The sequence below is a fragment of the Molothrus aeneus genome, chromosome 14, assembly GCF_037042795.1.
Source record: "Molothrus aeneus isolate 106 chromosome 14, BPBGC_Maene_1.0, whole genome shotgun sequence".
NCBI lineage: Eukaryota > Metazoa > Chordata > Aves > Passeriformes > Icteridae > Molothrus > Molothrus aeneus.
Window position 1 is genome coordinate 12,237,480 of NC_089659.1, and position 20,295 is coordinate 12,257,774.

The window sequence follows — 20,295 nt, forward strand, 5'->3', positions numbered from 1 at the left end:
TGATACAAAGGCAGAATTTGTTTATAATGATGCTTTTAGCTAAAATAAATAGTACTTAATTATTCTGCTGTGACTTACACTGTGAACTTGGTGTTTCAAGTCTAACTAGTTGTCAATAATTCTCCAGCTAAATTCATCAAGCAGTCTGTTAGGAAAGAAATTAAGTGATGCCCTGCTGGATTTGATTCAGCTTTCTGCCTTGTTCATTTAGAGTGAGCTGTCAAACAAGGTTGGATACCTAAACAAACTCTGAATTAGACATAGGAAATTTGTGGCAATTTCTCATTAACATATGGAAAATACCAAAGGAAGATCAATATCTCTGAAGCTTTTCCAAAAGTGTGTAAATTTAGGTGTCCATTTTAACTTGCTGGCAGTGTTAGAGCATCAACTGCACAAACATTATGGTCTGTATGTTTGTCATTAAACACTGATTAAGTCAGCCAGGTCTTTTTGAGTCAGGTGTTCCTGAAGTGTTAGAGGGGAATGTTTGGATGTTTGCATGATCTACTTAGGCCACCATTAATTTTATAATATAGATGCATTATATGTGAAGATGTCAGTTATTGAATACTTAGTCATGACAGCCCATAATTTTGTACTAACAGTCCCTTTTCCCTCTCTCAGGCTGACATTTGGTCACTGGGCATCACTGCAATTGAACTGGCCAAGGGGGAGCCTCCCAACTCGGATATGCATCCAATGAGAGTTCTGTTCCTCATTCCGAAAAACAATCCTCCCACTCTATTAGGAGACTTCAGTAAACCTTTCAAAGAATTCATTGATGCATGTCTGAATAAGGACCCAACATTTGTGAGTAGATAAATGTGTGTGCATGTGTGTGAAGAGGTTTCAGTTTTGCTTTCTGCTCTCCCGTGCTTGTGAAGTATTTTGCTGGCATTGTGCATCTTCAGTGATTGAAATCATTTTAGGGGACTGTACTTTGCACCGTGAATTTTAGTGGTGCTTTTTAATATCTCTGTCTCCATCCTAGTTTGTTTTGTTTAAAATACTCAAAAGGAGGAGGGAGAATGCTGGAAGAAATTACAGTGGCAGAGGTAGATTCCTAAAATGCACTCTAAACTAGGATAATGTCAGAAGAGAAGCCTTAACAGAGGCGAGAATCATCTGAAATCCTTTTCTTCAATGCAACTTTTGCTGTCTGAATTCAGCTTACAAGGAAATGTTGCACTGGAGAGTTTTCATTAGTCATTTTCCTGGGTGTGACCTTCTAACGTGGAAGGATAAGCTCTATAGTCTATGGGTGACTTGATCATATTTTTAGCGTGCTTGTAAATGTGAATTACTGGCTTTTCTGGCTTCCTGTTTCACTAATTTCCTGATATTATACAAGTTAGCTCTAGAAGTCTGTTGTCTTCCTAAGTGTCCCCTATTAGCATTTAAAATCATGAAATGTTAGCGTGACATTAAATATTTAATGTGTTTCTTACAGCGCCCCACTGCAAAAGAACTTCTGAAGCACAAATTCATTATGAAAAATGCCAAGAAGACTTCCTATCTGACAGAGCTGATTGATAGGTTTAAGAGATGGAAAGCAGAGGGACACAGTAGTGATGAAAGTGATTCAGATGGTTCAGATTCGTAAGTTTATTTTGTAGTCTTTTTTGGGTGTGGTTTTTTGGTTTCACTAATGTTCTTAAAGTGGTTTTACTGCAGCTTTTCTCTGTAATAACACCATTTCTGGACACCTGTCTCTGGTCCTTTTTTTTTATTGTCTTCTTCCAAGAAAACCCCTCTGTATGGCCCTAAAGAGTAACACATAAGTCAATCTGTGTGCTTGTTATATCTTTAAATTTTCTTTCTTTAAACTCAATTTCAGTTCTGTTTAAGTGCTGTCTATTTCCTAGTCTGAGGCCAGTGGTTGTACCAAAACCACTGAGTCACAATTAGAGATATTGCAGAGCAAAGCTGAGGTGCATGAGGAAGTTTGCATAGTGCCTGGGGAGTAACAAGCTTTCTGTAAGTGTCTTGTTTTTCTGGCTATCAGATAACTCTTAAATGGGATGCCATGGGAGAAGGTAAGCCTTGTAGGTAGATACCATCTTCTGTTTGCTTTTGATCACATTTCAATTTATTCAACCTCTTTTCAAGTTCAGTTAATGTTTCAATGCGTGTTTTTCTTATTATTTCAAGGAATACGGAACTAATCCTGATAGACTTGTTATATATTTGGGTTACCTGTGCTTGCTTGGTGTTCTGTTGTGGCTGGTATTATGTACATCATTTCCTTTTTGTTTCAGGGAGTCCAGCAACAAAGAGAATAATTCTCACCCTGAGTGGAGCTTCACTACAGTTCGGAAGAAGCCGGATGCAAAGAAGCTCCAGAACGGGACGGTGCGTACAGACAGAGGAGTTCTTCTTTCTAACTGCTGCTTCTGAAGCCACTTTAAGGAAGACAGTGATAAAACTTACTAACTTCACTTTTCATAAGAACTGACTGTTTTTTTGCAGTTCAAGAGATAATGCATGTTAGTGATATTTCCTATGCCCTGTCAGCCTCAAATGCAAAATATACTGCAGATGTACTGTAGTATCCATTCACAGAGATGGGAATTGTAAAGTCTCTTACTAATGAGGAAAAACTGAAATGTTTTTCTGATGCTGAATGACACTGTTTGAGATGTGTCATCAGGCATCCGTTTCAACATCCCATAACATCTGTTGATGTACTGTGTCTTTGTGGGTTTTGTAATGTATTTTAAACGCTTTATTAAATTTAACTCAACTCCCAAAATCACATGTGCTGTGTTAAGAGGCAGTGTGTATGTTGTATATATGCTGGTGTATGTTGTATATATGCTGATGTATGTTGTAATATGCTGATGTAATCCATATTTGTTAACTTCTAGGATCAGGATCTTGTTAAAACCCTGAGTTGTTTAACTATGATAATCACCCCTGTGTTTGCTGAGGTAAGTGTTGGCTTAAAAATCTTCTTTGAAAGTATTAGCCAAGTGTCTAATAACTTTTCTGAGTTTTAAATTCTTTGGTTTGCTCCTCAGCTCAAGCAGCAGGACACAAATAATGCTAACAGAAAGAAAGCAATTGAGGAACTTGAGAAAAGCATCAATGTGGCAGAAGCAACATGTCCAGGGATCACAGATAAGATGGTGAAGAAACTTATGGAGAAATTTCAGAAGTAAGTAGTTTAGTGATAAGAGAGAGATCTGCTATGTCCAGTGCTTTAGCTTTGTAGTTACATGTTGCGCTGTGATTCCAATAGTTACAGGTAATAGTTCTGTTTGAGACCAAAACTATACTAACAATTACTGTATCTGGTCTGGAAGTGCTACAGCTTTACTGTAGTTGCTACATCTTGCTTCTTTAATTTAGCCTGCAGGTTTGCCTTAAGTATATTTACAGGCAATAGGGGAGACAGAGAATCTTTTTCTTACCTCTTCTAGGAATGTTTTCTTAAAAATGTTACTTCTGGTGGGTTTTGTACTATAAAGCATTGAGATGAAGACATGTATTACTTTAGTGGTGCAGAAACATTTATGTGCTGTTTGCCTAGCTGAAACAATATAATCAACAAATTTTTTACCTTGCATTTTTTATCTGTAGATTTTCTGTTAATGACTCATCCTAAGAAACTTCACACAATTGACTGCTGTTTCGTATGGACCCAGTGAAACCCACCAAAACTACTTCAAGCTTGGCAGTGCTTAGCTCATGAGCTCCTTGTGCCTTTTGGATCTTTGCAACATATTGATGGTGATTGAGGATTTGAAGAACCTACTCAACTATTTTGTGGCAGTGCACATGGTTTTATATTTTCAGGAAATTATTTTGTAAAGAACAACTTTTAATATTGTAGTTTCACCTGTTTAATCTGATAAATGTTGAGGTGCAGTTTTGCTTTTAGAAATAACCATTACTTTAGTTAATAGAATGTGCAAGTACAGTATGTTTTGATGCTATTTTGTTCCTGTACATGGAGTTGTACAGGTCTTTTATATTCATGAGTTAAACTTTTGTAAATCACTAACGAGCTTCAGAGAAAAATAGCTTTTTCACAAGCATATTCAAGACATGTAATGTAGTGGCAAGGGTATTGCTGTAGCACCTGCTTCAACCAGCATATAGTTATCGTGCCCTGAAAAACAAACCTGCAACAGTATCTATTTTAATTCTAAATTGGTACAGTATTTTAGGCAGCTCTATGATTAAATATATTTGAGAGCAATATGGCAATAGTTTGCAGGTGATATGTAGCAACAGGTCTATCCTGATGTACAGTCTGTGTATTACCTTTTAGAACAGGTTTTGAAGTAGTAACTCGATCTTATATCATCATGGTAGGAAAATTTAGAGCAATACAGTTGAGGGGGTGGGGCTTTCGGCAATAATGGACAAAACCTGAAGTCCAATTTAACTTAATTTAATTTTTTTTCCTCTGAGTCTACATGCCTGGGTGGAAGGGAGCCAGAGAAGCCGAGCGTCGCATGTTACATACCTCACCCGCAGGTATCGGTGTAACACCAGCGTTCTGTGTGGTGGTGTTGTTTCTCCTGTAAGATATTTATACACGTTTTTGTTCTGAAATACATTAAATACAGTACATCAACATCATTTGTTTATAATTTTCTGAAAGTGTATTTTAAATATGTATTTACCAGTTAATATGCAAATAACTGAGTTATAGATATTCTTTCACAAAAAGGTAGTACTGTGCAGTACGGAGTGATTTTTTTCATAAAAAGTAGGTAAGACTATAAAGTTGCTTTCAGTTATATATTTATGGTACTGCTAGATGGGTAATCTCTTCTGTTGTTTTGTTTTGATTTGGTTTTTTCCCTTTTTCAACCCAGTATGTATATTATGCTGAAGTTTTGAACTGGGATTGTTTTTCAGTACTTAGCTGTGGAACTGTTGGTGTAAATTTATTTTTGATAAAGGCTGGGTGTGTTTATTTTATGGTTCAGACCTGCACATTTTGTTTTTGCACAAAAGTCATTTTAAAGAATCTGAAATATATCTGCCAAATATTGAAAAAGTAATGGTGTGCAAGTAAATACTGCATTTTTCGTCAAATGTTGCCATTACATCTTTTTTATATAAAGGACACTTGCGAGAGATGGTGGTTAGATATGCCAAGGACAATTATTTTCAATGGTGCCTACACTGTAAAAAAAATTACTTTTAACTCCTTGTTTTAATTTTAAAAAAAATGTTTCTGTTTAAAACTTTCATCTGCTATATAACTGAAATTCAATTAGAATTTATATCTGAGAAAAAAGTCTGGAAATAGTTTTTGAAAACAATAATGTTATGGATTAAATAAATATTTTTATAAATGTAAAAGCAGCAAAAGTTGTAAATACAGTTGATCTGAAGCTTTACAAAATAACTGCATCACAGAAACAAATTGTAGTGCTCCTCTAGCTTCTGTAGTTGTTAGTCTTGTAAATCTGTTTATAGATGAAGCTTATTTCAATGTTTTGGGGGGTTTAAAATGGTTTAAAAATAAATATTTAAGTTCTGTAAACTTTTATGAGCTTGCTCTGTTGTGCATCATTTTATTCTGGATTTCTGCAGCTGTGCAGAGGTGTGGACATGTCAGGCACAGACTCGTGTTGGGAGAAAGGTGTTCCCTGCCAGGGTGCTTTGCAAAGCTCTGGGTGCCCCACGCTGTCCTTGGCCAGGGGACACCTCCCAGCTGCTGTGCCCCAGGGAATGGATGGAGCAGTCCCAGGGTTCACTTTGGTTCCTTTCCTAGGGAGGAGACTCTGGGATGTGTGAGCTCAGACCTGCCTGGCTGTGCAGTGGTGTCACGGCTCTGTCATGGCTCTGTCACGGCTCTGCCTGCCTTTGGCCTCAGCCCAGGGCAGTGAAGGGACACAAAGGCCTGTGCCACAGCTCCCTCAACTTTCACCTCAGCAGCCTCAAGACAAATCTCATTTTAAGGAGCTCCATTTACATTTTTCAGAATTAAAAACATGTTTTTACTTCCGTGTCACTTCCCTTAAGGTGTTCTTTTCCTGTGGCAGTCTGAGGGAAGTGCTCATGGGAATTCCTCCTGAGTTTTGTAACTGATGGCTCTACCCTGTTGACACAGGATCTTTAATCTCTGCAGCTTTACAGACAGTTCTGGGGTTAGCAAATGACATGGGAAATTGGAACCTGACATGTTTGAGATGAAACTGTAATAAGTTGCTGAACTGTAGTGCCTCTTCTCTTCCTGTCAAATGCGTGCAATGTCTACCTACCTCATGGGACAGCATGGGAAAATCTCCCCCACATGTGTACAAAACAGACTCATTCTCTTGTATTACAGTCCATTCAAGAAGGTTTTTTTGTTGTACTGCACATGCCTGAAGTCTCTGTGCATAGTAAGACTCTAATTAGCTCCTAAGAAGGGACATCTGTATTGCTGAATCCAGAAATGAGCTGTCTTTTTCCCACGTTTTAGTTATTGATGAACTGTGTAACTTAATCAGGAGTATTCTGTTGCTGGCAGGTAGCTAACGGAAAGAGAGATCCAAATATTCACGCGGGAACCATCTTCTGTCTCTTTTGGTTTGCCAGGCTTCCTGCTGTAGCTTGAGAATAATTGTTGCTGAAGTAATCTTATCAAAGTAGTCTGAATTGCAGAATAGAGAAATGTATTTGTTCTAGATGAGTCCTTTATCAATGTAACCATTCTTTAAGCCCTTGGTCTCTGACCCCTCTGTTCATTTCTGTGCACTGTAGTGTCATCACACCTGCTCTTGCCTTGCAATTTGGATTGCTTAATAGGAGAGCGTGTAGGTTTTAATGTGCTTGCACAAAGTTTAGTGATTGTTAAAAGTCTGATTTTTATCACACTGTTTTATGACTTAACACTGGAATAAGATCCTTTTCCTCTTGGCAAAGTTTTAGTGGTGTGTATGTCGGCTTATTTCACAGCTTTATCTATTTTGTCTAAACCTTTATCTGTTTTATATAAACCAGTCACTTCTATCTGAATGTACTGAGTAGCTCAATGTTTTCCCACTGTGACGCTGCAGTGCCTTCCCCCCTTCAGTAATCCTTTGTGTAAGGACTATAACAGTTTACATTTTCCAGGTTCTGCTGTTTGTCTTTCACCACCAGCAAACCAAATCTTTCCACGTCCTCTCTCCATCCTTCTTTTCTTCCCTAGGGAAACAAAATCACTTAAATAGTTGTCCTTATCTTGAGGGTGAATAGGGCTGAGCAGGGAGTGAGGGGAAGGACCTAGGCAAGGGTTGTTTCAATTGTTCCTTGACAAGTGAGCCACTGCTTACTGGGATTGTTCCTTCATTTTAATCAGCCAGTAAAGTGGTTTAAGCAATGAATTTAGCTCAGAGATGTTGATTTGTGTCACTTGCTGACGAGCTGCTTTGTTCCCCTGCTATTGTTGACCATGTGTAGGATGTGCTGAAGCACAGTGCCCACCCTGTGCCCCAGTGCTCCCTAGTCCATGGAAAAATCCAAAAATAGTTCCCAAGCCCTTGTTTCTCCCTCTCAATGCTGTTTTCCCAGCATAGTCTTGAAGACCAGCCCTGGCAGTTCCAGAAGATTTGGGCAGGGTGTTTGTACAGTGATCTCTCATGGTGGGACATGCTCAAGGTGTGTCTCCACAGGCTTTGAGGAGCTAACAGTGATTGTGGAGTATCCCAGGGCTGTGTGTGCAGCCTGCATTTGAAACACTGCTGCTTTTTTTAACCCTCTACCAAACTGCCCACAGACTGCCGTTCTTAAATGTTGTACTGAGTGGTGATTCTTGCTCTTTCCAAGGTGCAGAGATTTGGGAACGGGGAAGAAACAACCCTGTAGGCAGAAAGATTATCCCTTTTTTCAGTAGAACATGTGCCAGAGCAGCATGAGGGATCACTGCAGCTCTCAGCTTCAGCACAGGGTAACCAGGAGCAGAAGCAAACCTTACAATGTACTCACTTGTTGGGCTAATGCATTTCTTTGGGCAACCAACCAAGAATGTGGCTGTTTTCAGCAGCCTTCAGGGATCTCCACAAGTCTCCCCAGTTGCTGAGACAGCAAAGGCACAGAGGAGGCCAGGCTGCAGAGCAGGAGAGGGAAACCAGCTCCTGGGAGCACTGAGGGAAGCTCCTGAGCTGGGAGGCACAGGGCAAGGTGTGCTGGGGGGATGCCTACAGGACTCAGGGTGCAGAATTCACAGGGCAGAAGGAGGAACTCAAAACTCCAGTGTGAACAACTGTTTTTTATTGTCCACCTTCTAAAACAAAGGACAGCAACATGCAGAGTGAGCAGGACAGATAAGCCCAGTTCTTTCTACATTTTAATCTATTTTTTTCCCAGTTTCCATGTTTCTGAAATCCTTCTAGCAGGCTCCAGTGGTTTCTCCACCATGGATTTTCTGGGCTGTCTCCCTGCTTACAGTCATGTCCTACAAAGACTTACAGGGTTGTTCTTAAAGAAAATTACCAAGATGTCCCCCTAAAATCTTAGGGAGGTGTCATCATTCTCAAGATTGCCAAGTAAATTTCATGTAGATTTAGGGTAACAGTGAGTTTTAAAAATAAAAGTACTTCCAAGAAGCTGCTTGTTCCATTCCTACCTGCTCCTGATATCTGTTTTCCCATGCTGCTTAACTGAGGATAGATTTGGGGAAGCAAAGGACCACAAAGAACCCCCTTACACATCTCTCTCCCTCAGATTTAAGCAGAGCACTGAGGTGCTGGGGCTGTCACCATGCTACCAGGAGGTGATGGCTGATTTAGAGAGTGAACCCACTTCCCAGTGCTCACCATGGGGTGCTTCTAAAGCTTGACAAGCACTCCTGAGATATTTCTGGAGAAGGATAATCCTCTAAACTGGCCAGGGAGAAGACAGCCACACACAGAGCCTTGCCTTTGAGTGCCAGGTGCTCCCTGCAGCACTGGAGGGAGGTGAGGCAGGTGGAGGAGACAGGCTCTGTGCTGGGGTTTTATCCTGTCCACATGGCATCAGCTCGAGGAGCAGCCCCCATGAAGATCTTGCTCCTTTCCAAAAGGGCCTGAAACACCCTTCCCTCCAGTGTGCCACCCTGCAGCTGGGAAAAGCAGCAGCTGAAACTATTCTGTGAGAAGTCTCTTTTTCTCCCTCCCCTTCAATGAAGACTCCAGCAGCTGAGCTCCAAGCATCAGTTTGGGCAGGACATAGAAGTTTAGCAGGACTTTAGGAGATTTCTGGCTTCTGACTGAAATAAGAATCCCGCCTCAAAGTGTGGTGACAGAGGCAAACCAGCTTCCAAGTGTGGTGCAGGGGTTGAGTACTTCTGAGCACACCCCTGATGTCCAATAACACATCCTCTAGAGCTAAGAGCACTCACACAACAATCCCATCAATATTTCATAAGCTGTAACAGACCTGCAGACCAAGAGTGTCACCATTCTTTGACCCCGGGTCAGCACCAGCCGCCTCCGCTCCCTCTGGCCAGTGTCAGGCACCTAGGTGAAATACTTGGAGGTCCCTCTGGAAATCCTCTCCTCGGCAGCACTGGTGGCAAAGGACACCTCCTCATCCTCCTCATCCAGCTGGAGGCTGCCCGAGGAGAGCCGCACGCGGGCCATGGGCGAGCGCAGCACGCGGCCGTACCGGGAGCAGTGCTCGGCGCCCAGCAGCTCCGGGTCCGAGTCGCTGGACTCGGTGCTGCTGCCCAGGTAGCGCTCAGGGCAGCGCCGCAGCCCCGGAGCCAGCCCTTGCTGGGCTGGGATGTGCCAAAAAACGCCCCCTTTGCGACTGCTGAGAGCAGGGCACGGCCCCAGGGGCCTGAACTCCGAGCCATAGGGGAAGCGGATGGTTTTCATGTCCGACTGGCTCCAGGAGCGCTTGGGAGGCTGCTCCTGAAGGCCGTAAGCGAAGGAGCGAGCCAGTGATCTGCTCTCCCCCGCCGTGCTCGTGCCCACGGCCGTGCCTGCAGCCTCACCGTGGAGCTGCCCAGCCTGGGTCCCACTTGGGCTCTGCAGGGGGGGTTTTGCTGCCACAGGGCCGCTTGCACCAGCCGGTCCTGCTGTGTCCTCACCAGGGGCTAGTGCAGGGCATGGGGGCTGCAGGGCCCTGTCCAGGTAGAAGAGCACAGGGGGCGCCGGGGCCACCAGGGGCAGGGGACAGGGCACATCCGTGTACATGAGCTGCCGGGCGCTCACCTCCCGCATGTTCCCCACAGAGGTGCTCTTGCTGTTCCCAGCAAACTGGTGGTGGGGCTGGAAGGATGTCAAGGGATTCCTGGCTCCAAAGAGGTCGATGGGCTCCCATGCCCGCTCCATCTCCAGCTCGGCGTAGAGCAGGGGGAAGGCAGAGGAGCTCTTGGAGTGGGGCAGGAAGGTGGGGGACGCTTCGGGCTTGGAGCGCTCCAGCTCAGCAGCAAAGGCCACCTCCATGGTGGAGCTGCGGCGCCGGCTGTCCAGGGTGGGCTCGGAGCCGTGCACCCCGTTGGCGTGGTAGGAGCCCCGGCTGCCGTAGGCCAGGCGCAGCTCCTCCACCTGGGCAGGGCACAGAGAGGGTGGAAGGGAGCACCCAGAGTTGAGGGTCTGGCCCCAGATGGGGCAGCAATGCCAAGGCCCCGGCACAGAACTGTTGCTGATGCCATGGGGACTCACCTGCTTTGATACATCTGTCAGGAGGTCCGGGGAGGAGCGGCACTGCCTCTCATCATAGCGGGATGTGTAGTTCTTCCTGCAGGACAAGAACAAGGGTTGGTGTATGGCCAGGAGGGTCCTTCCCCTTTCCCCAGTCCCCTCAAGCACCTCTCCCCCTCCATGCCCCCGGTACCTCTCGAAGGGCAGGCTCTTCATCTTAGCCTTCCTGCCGTGCTCCAGCAGCTGCCTCTGAGTCCTGCCACTGCAGCATGGAGGGAGAAACGTGAGCAGCACCATCAGCCCCAGCCCTTGTGCCCCTTGTGAGGGGATGCAGCAGGACTGAGGCAGGGGTGTCTCCAGGAGAAGTATCTGTTATCACCCCCTCGGATTCAGACAGGGCTGACATAAAAGGGAGGCTCGGAGCCATCCCCAGGCCCTTCCCAGCCCCAGCAGTTTGGGTTTCCCCATGGAATTTACCTGTAGCGGAAGCTGGAACCTTTGCTGCACAGAAGGGCTTTGGGCTTTGACTTGGGCTCCTCAGAGAGCCTGAAGAAGGCATGGTACTCCACACACGTCTTCCAGAAGGCCTTGCAGGTGTCCCGGCTGGCCATGGTGAACTCCAGCGTGTCCTTGCACAGCGCCTGTGTGCCAGAGATGGGGTCAGGAGCACGGCACAAGCTCTGCCATGTGCCCTCCTGATCCCCCAGGGGTCATCTGGGCTGCCAGCAGCTCCAGGCAGTGCACTGTCACCTCGCTGGGGACACAGGAGTAGCCCTCAGGAAGGACCACCATCATGAGCAGCAGGAATGGATTTTACTATAAACTGGGGACTTTTTGTGGCTGACCTTCCATCCACAGCTGTCTGCTCCTGAGCCCAGCAGCTGCCTGTGCCATGGTACTTACAGAGATGTTTGCATGGAGCTTGATGAGAAAATGCTTCCTCTTGAAACTCAGTTTGCGAATTTTGGACCAGTTGAAGGTGTTGATCTTTGTATTGCCCTGCAAGGACAAACACACAATTACAGCTGGATGGGGCAACCTGTAAATACAGAAATGCAGTGGGCCAAGGCTTGAGCTCACAGGACACTGCATCAGACTCCAATGCAGCTCTTGGAGCTGCTGAGGTCTGGGGAAAGGGTGCTGGGGTTTGGTGTTTGACTCTGCATCAGGTGGTTCTACAAGTAGAAACTGAGGTTCAGGGCTTAACTCTGCCTGCTGAAACCCAGGACTCCCAGACAAGTGTCAGAGAGGTTAAGGCAGGGAGTCCTATCTGTGCCAGCTCAAATATCATGTGAGTTAAGGCAGAATCAGTGCCCCAAATAAATAATATTCTCCCCTCCTTTGCTGGGAAGTGTAGCAGTGCTCAGCTCACCCCCACACCTTTAAACCTGGTTTAAGCAGGCCGCAAGCACACATTAATTACTCTGTTATCATTTTGCACAAGGTTAGATGGAGCCACATGGCAGAACCAGGAAAAATCACATTACCCCACTCTGTGGCACCAGGACCCTCTCAGCTTTCTGCAAGAGCCCAGATTTTAATGGGCTCACAGATGCTCTAATCATGCGTGAGGGATGTTTATGGCTCTGAATAAATTACCAGGTCTGGCAGCACTAATTACCAACAGCAGACCCACAGCCAGGTTTTATGTTTGGGTTTGTTGGTTTGTTTTTTTTTTTTTTTTTTTTGCTGTGACAAGGTGTTCCCAGGTTGAAATCAGCTGGTGTGGGAGCGGAGAGGAAGTCTGTATTTACTGCCCAGCTCGGCCGTGATTACAGCCTCGTGTAATTGCACAGACGTGGGGGGCTATTTTCACTGGAAGATTACACAGTGAGCACATGTGACAGAGCCGTGGAAGCTGTGCTGCTCACACGGCCACCACGCTCGTGGGACAAGGGCCAGCAGGGCTGGGGCACGTTCAGGGGCACACAGGGCGGATGGGGCTGAGTCCTTCAGCATCCCCTTCACCCCCATGGCCTGTGAAGAGAGAGTTTGGGATGCTCAAAGGGGAGAAGGGTCACCTGCAGCTCGAGAGGCCACCCCTGAGCCCTGGGCTCACCCTCAGCACCAGCACCCCCATGTGTGTCACAGCCAGGTTGATCCGTGTGCCCTCACCCTCAGCACCAGCACCCCCATGTGTGTCACAGCCAGGTTGATCCGTGTGCCCTCACCCTCAGCACCAGCACCCCCATGTGTGTCACAGCCAGGTTGATCTGTGTCCCCTCGCCGTCGCTGGCGGGGTGGGGGCGGATCCCGTACATCTCCAGCTTCCTGGCCACATCCAGCAGCTGAGCGTCCGACTCGGCCGGCGTCTTCCCTCTGGAGACACAGCACACAGGAAGGACAGGAGTGAGAAGGGAGATGCTGAAATGGGCTGAAAAAAGCCATTTTGTGGATGCACAGGCTGGCATCACCCCCACGCCACTGCCAGCCCTGCCTGCTGATGGGAGCATCGTGCCCGCAGAGGTCCACAGGGGGTTGTGGAGCAGCCCTCACCTGTGTCTCCGGTGGTAGTGCATGATCTTGTTGTCCAGGTACTCCTGGTTGGGCAGGTACCTGTGCGTGGCCAGGTGCTGCTGGTCTGTCTCCTCGTGGAAGTCGCCCAGCTCGGCTTTGGGGACAGGGAGAGCGTGGATTAGGCTGTGAGGGTCGGTGCAGAGGGGAGCCCTGGCTGCATGGCCAAAGCCTGTCCCCAGGGAAGGGGCCCTGGCCCTGCAGTGCTCTCTTGCCCTTACACTGCAGCAGGTGGGAGACGAGCAGCGCCGCGCTCTTGTCACTGCAGGGCAGCCGCCCCTGTGCCAGGTCCTTCTTGATCTGCAGGGTGAAGAGGTACCTGTGGAGGGGGACAGGAGCATCTCTGGGGGGAACTGGGTGCTGGGCTGAGCCGTGAGGGCTGTGCCTGTTCCCAAATCTCATGGGATGCACATCCACAGGGTCACAGGATGAGGATGCAGCCCCTGCAGCTGGGCGCCAGTAGGACCAGCACATCCCTGTCAGTGAAATGCTCATTAGTAGATTTCAAAATTAACATTCCTTTCTGTTTTGGAGGGCATTTGCCTCTCTTGGGGCTGACGTTCTGCATAAGCACTGTCTTGATTTTATTCTTAGTCCCTGTTTGCAATGCTTTCTCTAAAATTGTAGAAGCTAACAATGTCATTTTTAAAAATAAAACTAAAGTTGTTCTCTCAGAACACTGCTTGAGGCAGGAGCTAGACTGAGCAGTCAGACTCTGTGCCCAACTGTTAAAGTGTTTGGCAGTAAACAAATTGCAGCCTCATAAGACAGCTGATCCTTCAAGTGGGTTGTGTTTAAAAACAGTGGATCAAGAAAATATATTCTTTGGTTTTGTTCTGTAAAGTGTAATACTTAGGATATTTAGGATAACCATTGCATACACACAGGTTGGGGTGGATGAAGATAAAGCATTAACACACTGCAAAAACACAGAACTGTGTGGTGAGAAAGTAATAAATAAAGCACTGTACCTGGTCAGTTCTTCTCTCAGGTGGCCGGGGTCCACTGGGAAAAATTTCACCATAAATTTGAAAAGAACCTCCTTAGGATCTTAAAACACAACATCTTCATAAGTTTTCTTTTACATGTCTATTGAGAACATTTACAACTCTCTTCACACATGCTGCCTCCTTACAGGGTAAATTATCTGGACCCTTACAAATCAGGGACTACAGCCTGCCCCCCTAAAACCAGCCTGCCCAGGGCCCAGTGTCACCAATCAAATAGAGATTTGGATATCTAAAGAATACTAAAGAGAAAAATGTCCCAGCAATTCTTTAAATTGCAAAAATCCCTATTGGAGGGGCTTTCCATGAAATGGTGCCAGGGAGCCTGGCCAGAGCCTTGGTGTAGTTGCCATCACTGGGGCTGTGTGTTAAACTCAGCCCTCCAAGCACTTGGGATGCAACTGCTCCATAGGAGGCTGCCTGGGCAAAGGGATTTTTTGTGGGATGAGTGAGACCAAGCAGCCAAGCCCAAGGCAAAATGTGTGAAGGGAGGGAGGCAATTATGTAAGCACTGACTGTCACAGAACACCCTGGGATGTCTCAGAGGGACAGGCCAGAAGGTAAAGAAAATAGGTGCCTGCAACAATTCCATTTGTGGTGCACCCAGAAAGGGGAGGCTCCTTATCAGGCTTTCCCCTTTCAGGGAAATTCATGCAAACCCCGCTCTGCAGCCTCCCCATGGCAAAGGCTGGGGTCATGGCCCCAGGCTCTCAGTCACCTCCCAGCCATCCTGTACTTGGGGAAAATACTGTGGGGATGGAAAGAGGCCTGAAAGCAGCACTGAGTTAACCCTGCTCATGGCCATGGCACAGGAGGCTGGGCCTGAACCCAGGTCAGTCTCTGCAGCATCTCCGTGGGGCTGGGGAGGAGCTGCAGGGCAGAGGGGGGACCCTGCCTCAGGCAGGTGCCTGGGCCACTCTGAGCTGCAGAGAGAAAAGCAGGACAAGCAGGAGCAGTGCCTGTCACGCTGCCAGCACGGCCACACAGGCACTCAGCCACCCTGCTCCTCTGCCAAGCTGTCAGATTATTAACAGCTCCAGCCTAAAATGGTGCAGATACCAGATTGCAAAGGCAGTGGTATTTCTGTGGGATTCTGTAGGGACTGAGGTGTCCTTGCAAACAATCCTGCCCAGCCTCACCCTCCAAAATGAGCCTGGTTAAGTGCTGGAAGTCAGACATCCTGTCCCCCAGAAACAACACTGCATGAATGTGTCTGTGCTAGACTCTCACTGGTAAGGATTTATAAGAATTCCATTCTTGAAATACTTACTTTTCACTTGCTTTGTTATGGGTTTTAGTGGTTCCAACCAGACCTGAAATAAGGCAAAGAAGGGTAAATAAAAGACACAAGAGATGGGGAATAAAAGCAGCAGCAGCAGCAGCAGCATGGTAGAATGCAGCATGAAGATGCTGGCCAGCCTGACAAGTGTCCTGCTGGGCAGTGCCACACAGATGGCCATGGATAGACCATGAGCTGCACATATCTCTGGAGCTTGTGGCTCCCCACCTAACTCCCATTCTCAGGGCTTTCCTGCCATCATGGCAAAACTTTCTATTTAATTTTCCCTCTGGAATTTCAGGGAGGTGCTGACAATCCCCAGCCATGCAGGCACTGGCAGCTCCAGAGGCCTGCACTGCCAGCTGCACTCACCTGGTTCCCAGCCTGGCTGTGAAACTCCAGCCCAAAATACTCCTTCTCCACGAGGTTCAGGTGGCTGCAGGTGAGGTTGAAGAGCCCTTTCCCACAGGATTTTTGCTAGCAAACAAACACAGCACAGAAGCAGCAGGTTAGGCAATGCTGACAGCAGCAGTTATGGGATTTCAGAGAGTTGGGGAAAAGCTTCAGCTCCCTTCCTGCAGCCCTTTCCTGACCATGCAGCAGCAGAATCTTACTCAATAAATGCTCTTGGCTTCAGCATTTACAACAGGATAACTGCATGCTGTGCTCCCTGCTTTTGGAAATCAGATTCCTTCCCATCACTTCTCTCCTCTATTAAGGAACATAAACCAGAAAGGAGAGCAAGAGAAAATAAGCCATGTTTTGACTCACTGCTCACAGTTATCACTGTGTGGGCAGTTCTGTCCCTGGCAAACCAGTGGGTGATCCCAGGACGGGCACCTGCCTGAGCCAGGGACAGCCATGGCCAACGTGCTTCATTCGGAGCCAACGGGAGCAGCCCTCAAACCTGAGCAGTGAGTCTGGGTGTCCCAACAGCTGGGGCTCAGCTGCTATTATGGTCCATGGTAATTAACAGCAACAGGGCCAGAGATCCTGTGCCGTGGGCTCTGAGTCATCCCAGGGCTTTAGCAATAGGAATTAAGTGGTGCTACATGCTGATAAGGGAGGCCAGGCTGTAGTTATTCCCAGTAAACAGAAACACTTGGAGGGTGTTTTCTTGACTTGTTGCCATGCTGTATGACCTGGCTGGAGAACAAACCAGGAGGCCCCTGACTCTGGAAATTGCTCCAGAAAGCACCAAAAATTAAAATGGCAGTGACCCACCCCAGCAAAACCCTGAGAGGCCTTCATCAGCTTGTGAAAAGCAGACCAAAAAGAAGTCATGGTTATTGCAAAAGCAGGCTGGAGCAGAGAGGCCAGGTTAGACAGCTGCTAAATTATCACATGTTGGGTGATGGAGGGGAAGACAGGCTGCAGCTCCCTGTGGCAGTGGCTGTCCCCAGCAGGGATGGGAGGGACCTGGCTGCTGGTGGTGATGCACAGTAATAACCACCTTTCAGGGCTTCTCCTGGGATGAAATTGCTGGCTCTGTGCTGAAAGGCTGCAGAAAAGTGATAGCATAATAACAGCATTCACTCTGCAGCACTCCCAGCTCTCCTCAAAATTACTGGATCACAAGGGTAATTAAAAAAATTATAAATGTTTTTTTTCCAAGCTAGAATTTTCTAGCATGAAAGGCCTTAGCCTTTGTCAGGCAGCCAGAAAAGACAAGTATTTCTTACTGGGTTATTACCTACCATATGTCTGCTGGGAGCAACCCACTGTGCTCCAAGGCCAGCAGTGCCCAGGGCAGGCACCACGGGACAGGAGCAGCCCCAAACCCAGGAAAACCTGCTGGGAGACACAGCCCTGCTGCTGCAGGGGCTGCTTTAGAAGCAGAGCCTTTCTCTTGCAGAGTGCTGCTTGCAGGTGCCCTGTCCTGCATTTTGGGGTGCTGAGGCCAGTGCTTCCTCAAGCACTGTTGTGTTCAGCAGCATCAGCCCTGCCCTGCACCGAGCGAGGGGAGTGGGGTCTGTGCTGTGGGGGCACAGTGCAAGGCACAAGAATGACATGTGGGGCTGTCTGTGCCATGTCCCAGCCCACAGGTGCCTCTGGGAAAGAGGCAGGGCCAGGTGAGCACCCACAGGCAGAAACCCCAGAGCAGGAGGTGAGAAGGGGAGGCTGCACTTGCCCTTCACTCCTCAGTGAAAGCATCTGGGACTGTGAGCAGAATCAGAAAGCCAGAGGCACTTCCAGGGGCAGACAGCAGCACATGCAGCACACGGGGGACACACACATGCCCATGTCCCCAGAGGGACTCTGGCAGCACCTGCAGCCCAAAGGAAAAGCCCATTTCTGCAGCATTCCCACGGGACAGGCTGCTGCAGCCAGGTCCATGGGTTTGGGGTGAGCAAATCCCTCGTGGGATTTGGTGTGATTTTTTCCCACCACCTTGGGAGATGCCTGCCCTATCAGCACAGTGTCCTGCACCTTAAGCCACCAGCCTCCCTGTGCCCTCACTCCTCTGCCACCAGGCCCACAGCAAGGAATTCCCAGCTTTACAGGGAACACAAGACCACAGGAGACTCTGTACTTCACCCAACCTCAGCAGAGAGTTTTTCTGGGCTTGTTTGGTTTGCCCACAGCAAACCAAACAAGTGATCAGCAGGGAGGGCACAGTGGGGACATTCAGAGATGTGCCAAACCCCTCTCTGCCCTCCCCTAAGGGCTCAGATCTGTTATCCCAGGAACCACTCCCACTGCTCAGCTGAAGGAAATCCTGGGAACTCAGTGGTCCCAGCTGATGCAGATGGAGGCAGAAGCCTCCCAGGGCCAGCATCCAGCACCAGCAGAGGAACTTGTTCTCATGCAAGCAGCCTGGAGAGGAGACCCTGCTGCACATGCCGGCAGCTGTGACACCCACGTGAGGCAGGTAGAGATGTTTACACTGTGTGAGGGGCAGGGGCAGTCAGCCCTCTGTGCTCTCCCTCTTTTGTCCTTTCCCTCCCATTATACTGAAGTACTCCTCATTCAAGAGAGCTTTCCAAAGTCAGGAGGGGCTTAGGAAGAGTTGCTTAAAATATCTGCTCAAAACTTAGCCCAAAGCACTCCTTTTATACTGGAGAAGTCACTAATTCAGCTACTCATTTATTGTACCCACACAGAGGAGCAAATGCATGAAATGCCTAAAAGGGGTTTCCAATACCATTCCATGCTAAAAAAGGAAATGACCAGGAGTTCCTCTAATGGAAGCTATTTGCTGCAATAACATGTCGTGCAGAGCTATAGTGCTACGTTTTGGGCAAATAAGAAAACAGAGATGGAAAAAAATGCAGCAACATTGTAGCAGAAGCATCTTTTGAATTGTCTCACTATGACCTGGTCTAATCAATGGGGGGAGGAGGGGAAGGCATTTTAAAATGACCAGTCTCATTTTTAAGCTGACTTCTGGACTAGGATAGATTAATTAAACTAAATCAAACAACTTCCATACTGTGTCAAGGCATCGAATTTCTTTATAATCCTCTTTTGTGCAAAATACTGTCACAAAGAAATGGAGCTGTGCATCTGAGACAGCAGTTCTCAGGCTGTGCTATAAACCACGGAAGAGAACAGCAAAAGAAAAGCAACAGAACTTGAAAAAAACCCGCTTTATATTAAACACTCTGCTCCCAGGAGATGCAGGTAAGTACCAGAACAAATCTACTTGAATTAGCTAATTCAATTAGCTACTGTGATTATTAAACACTAACCAGCAATAAATGTGCAATCACACTTGTAAAAAGATACTTCTAACACACAGACAAGACATACCTACTTTCAGTTATCTATACACATATGCATAAATCTAACACCATAGATACTAATACTTAATATTTTAAACCTAGTTCAGAGCTAGCATTTGTTAAATGGGAATTATTTATCACAATGTGTTGTGGACACTGCCATGCAGAAAATAAGACAGAGTGAGGTTTTTTCCTCAGCTATTCACAAAACCACACAGTTTTCTTTTTCAGCTGAATGCCCAGGAGAAGATGTGTGCAGATGTTTCTCAACAGGGATAACTTGGATAAATATGCTATTTTTATTCTGTTCCCAGACTTTTCTTCCTTGCTGAATGTTTACACTGGCAGCCAGACAAATGAGAGAACTCGACACTTGTCAAGACCATCACTTAATATTAACTGATTTACTAACCACCACATCAGGTAAGGAAAAGCCATTCCTCCTTCTTCATAAATAATGCCGATAACAGGGGAGCACAGGAGGATGTTGATACCAAAAAAACACCAATTAGTTCTAGAAAGCTTCATTTTGAATTTGAGATTGGTTTTCTTGTTTGTTTGCTGGGTTTTTTTAAAGCTGAAAACAAGAAGCTATCAGAGACCATGCAATCCTTCAGAGCAGCAATGATTTAACAATTAACACCAAAAAATCAGTAAGAATATGATACCCACTTACATCAACTACAAAGATCTTCTGGGAATCATCCAGGAACTGGACTTTGAGGTGCAGCATCCTTGGGCAGGCAGCTGGGTGTGCAGCAGGCACGGCAGTGCTAGCAGTGTGAGCTGGGAGCTGGGAAGGGAGCCCTGACTCCTCTTGCACACATAATTCCCTCTCAGCTGGATGGAGAAGGCTGCACTCACAGATGTGGAGCAGAGGCTGGAGCAAATGAGCTGACTGACTAAAAACTAATTTTAAAAAAAAGACCTGACAAACCAATACCTCCCTTGGTTTAAATGTCACCTCTGCAATAAAAGATGTTTTCTGCCTGTGAATTATGGGTGTATTAATAGGGGGGAGATTGGCAGTAATGGGGCTGAGATAAATGCTCAGCTCTTACAGCTGGTGGTGAGCAATGCCAGGGCAAAGCAAGCCCACACTTGGTGCCACGGGTCAGGGGAGAAGAGCTGAGCATCTCCCCTGCCAAAGTCCCCCAGCAGTGAGTGTCACCCTCGCCCTGCTCTGGTCAAGGGGCACTGGCAGAGCA

The 20,295-nt window shown here is 46.9% G+C and overlaps 2 protein-coding genes across 3 annotated transcripts in view; one reads left to right on the forward strand and one right to left on the reverse strand.

The window, feature by feature from the left end:
• STK26 (serine/threonine kinase 26) overlaps positions 1–5,513 on the forward strand; it is a 29,011-nt gene extending 23,498 nt beyond the window's left edge. The window contains exons 7-12 of the mRNA XM_066559373.1: positions 628–813; positions 1,454–1,602; positions 2,262–2,355; positions 2,871–2,933; positions 3,024–3,160; positions 3,586–5,513. Of these exons, the coding sequence (XP_066415470.1) occupies positions 628–813; positions 1,454–1,602; positions 2,262–2,355; positions 2,871–2,933; positions 3,024–3,160; positions 3,586–3,610 (654 nt within the window). The 3' untranslated portion in view covers positions 3,611–5,513. The remainder of the gene's footprint in view (positions 1–627; positions 814–1,453; positions 1,603–2,261; positions 2,356–2,870; positions 2,934–3,023; positions 3,161–3,585) is intronic.
• A 2,677-nt stretch (positions 5,514–8,190) lies between these two features.
• On the reverse strand, positions 8,191–19,915 carry FRMD7 (FERM domain containing 7). Of its 2 annotated transcripts, none has more exons than XM_066559372.1 (12): positions 19,764–19,915; positions 15,735–15,839; positions 15,354–15,396; positions 14,048–14,081; positions 13,298–13,395; positions 13,059–13,173; positions 12,734–12,881; positions 11,466–11,561; positions 11,040–11,203; positions 10,756–10,824; positions 10,584–10,659; positions 8,191–10,466 (listed from the first exon to the last, which is right to left on the reverse strand). In XM_066559372.1, the coding sequence occupies exons 1-12, from the start codon at positions 19,818–19,820 to the stop codon at positions 9,432–9,434; spliced, it is 2,040 nt and encodes a 679-aa protein (XP_066415469.1). In that variant the 5' UTR covers positions 19,821–19,915; the 3' UTR covers positions 8,191–9,431. The 2 variants fall into 2 exon arrangements, with proteins under 2 accessions (XP_066415469.1, XP_066415468.1); XM_066559371.1 differs by having other exon boundaries at positions 14,048–14,126.
• Positions 19,916–20,295: the final 380 nt, after the last annotated feature.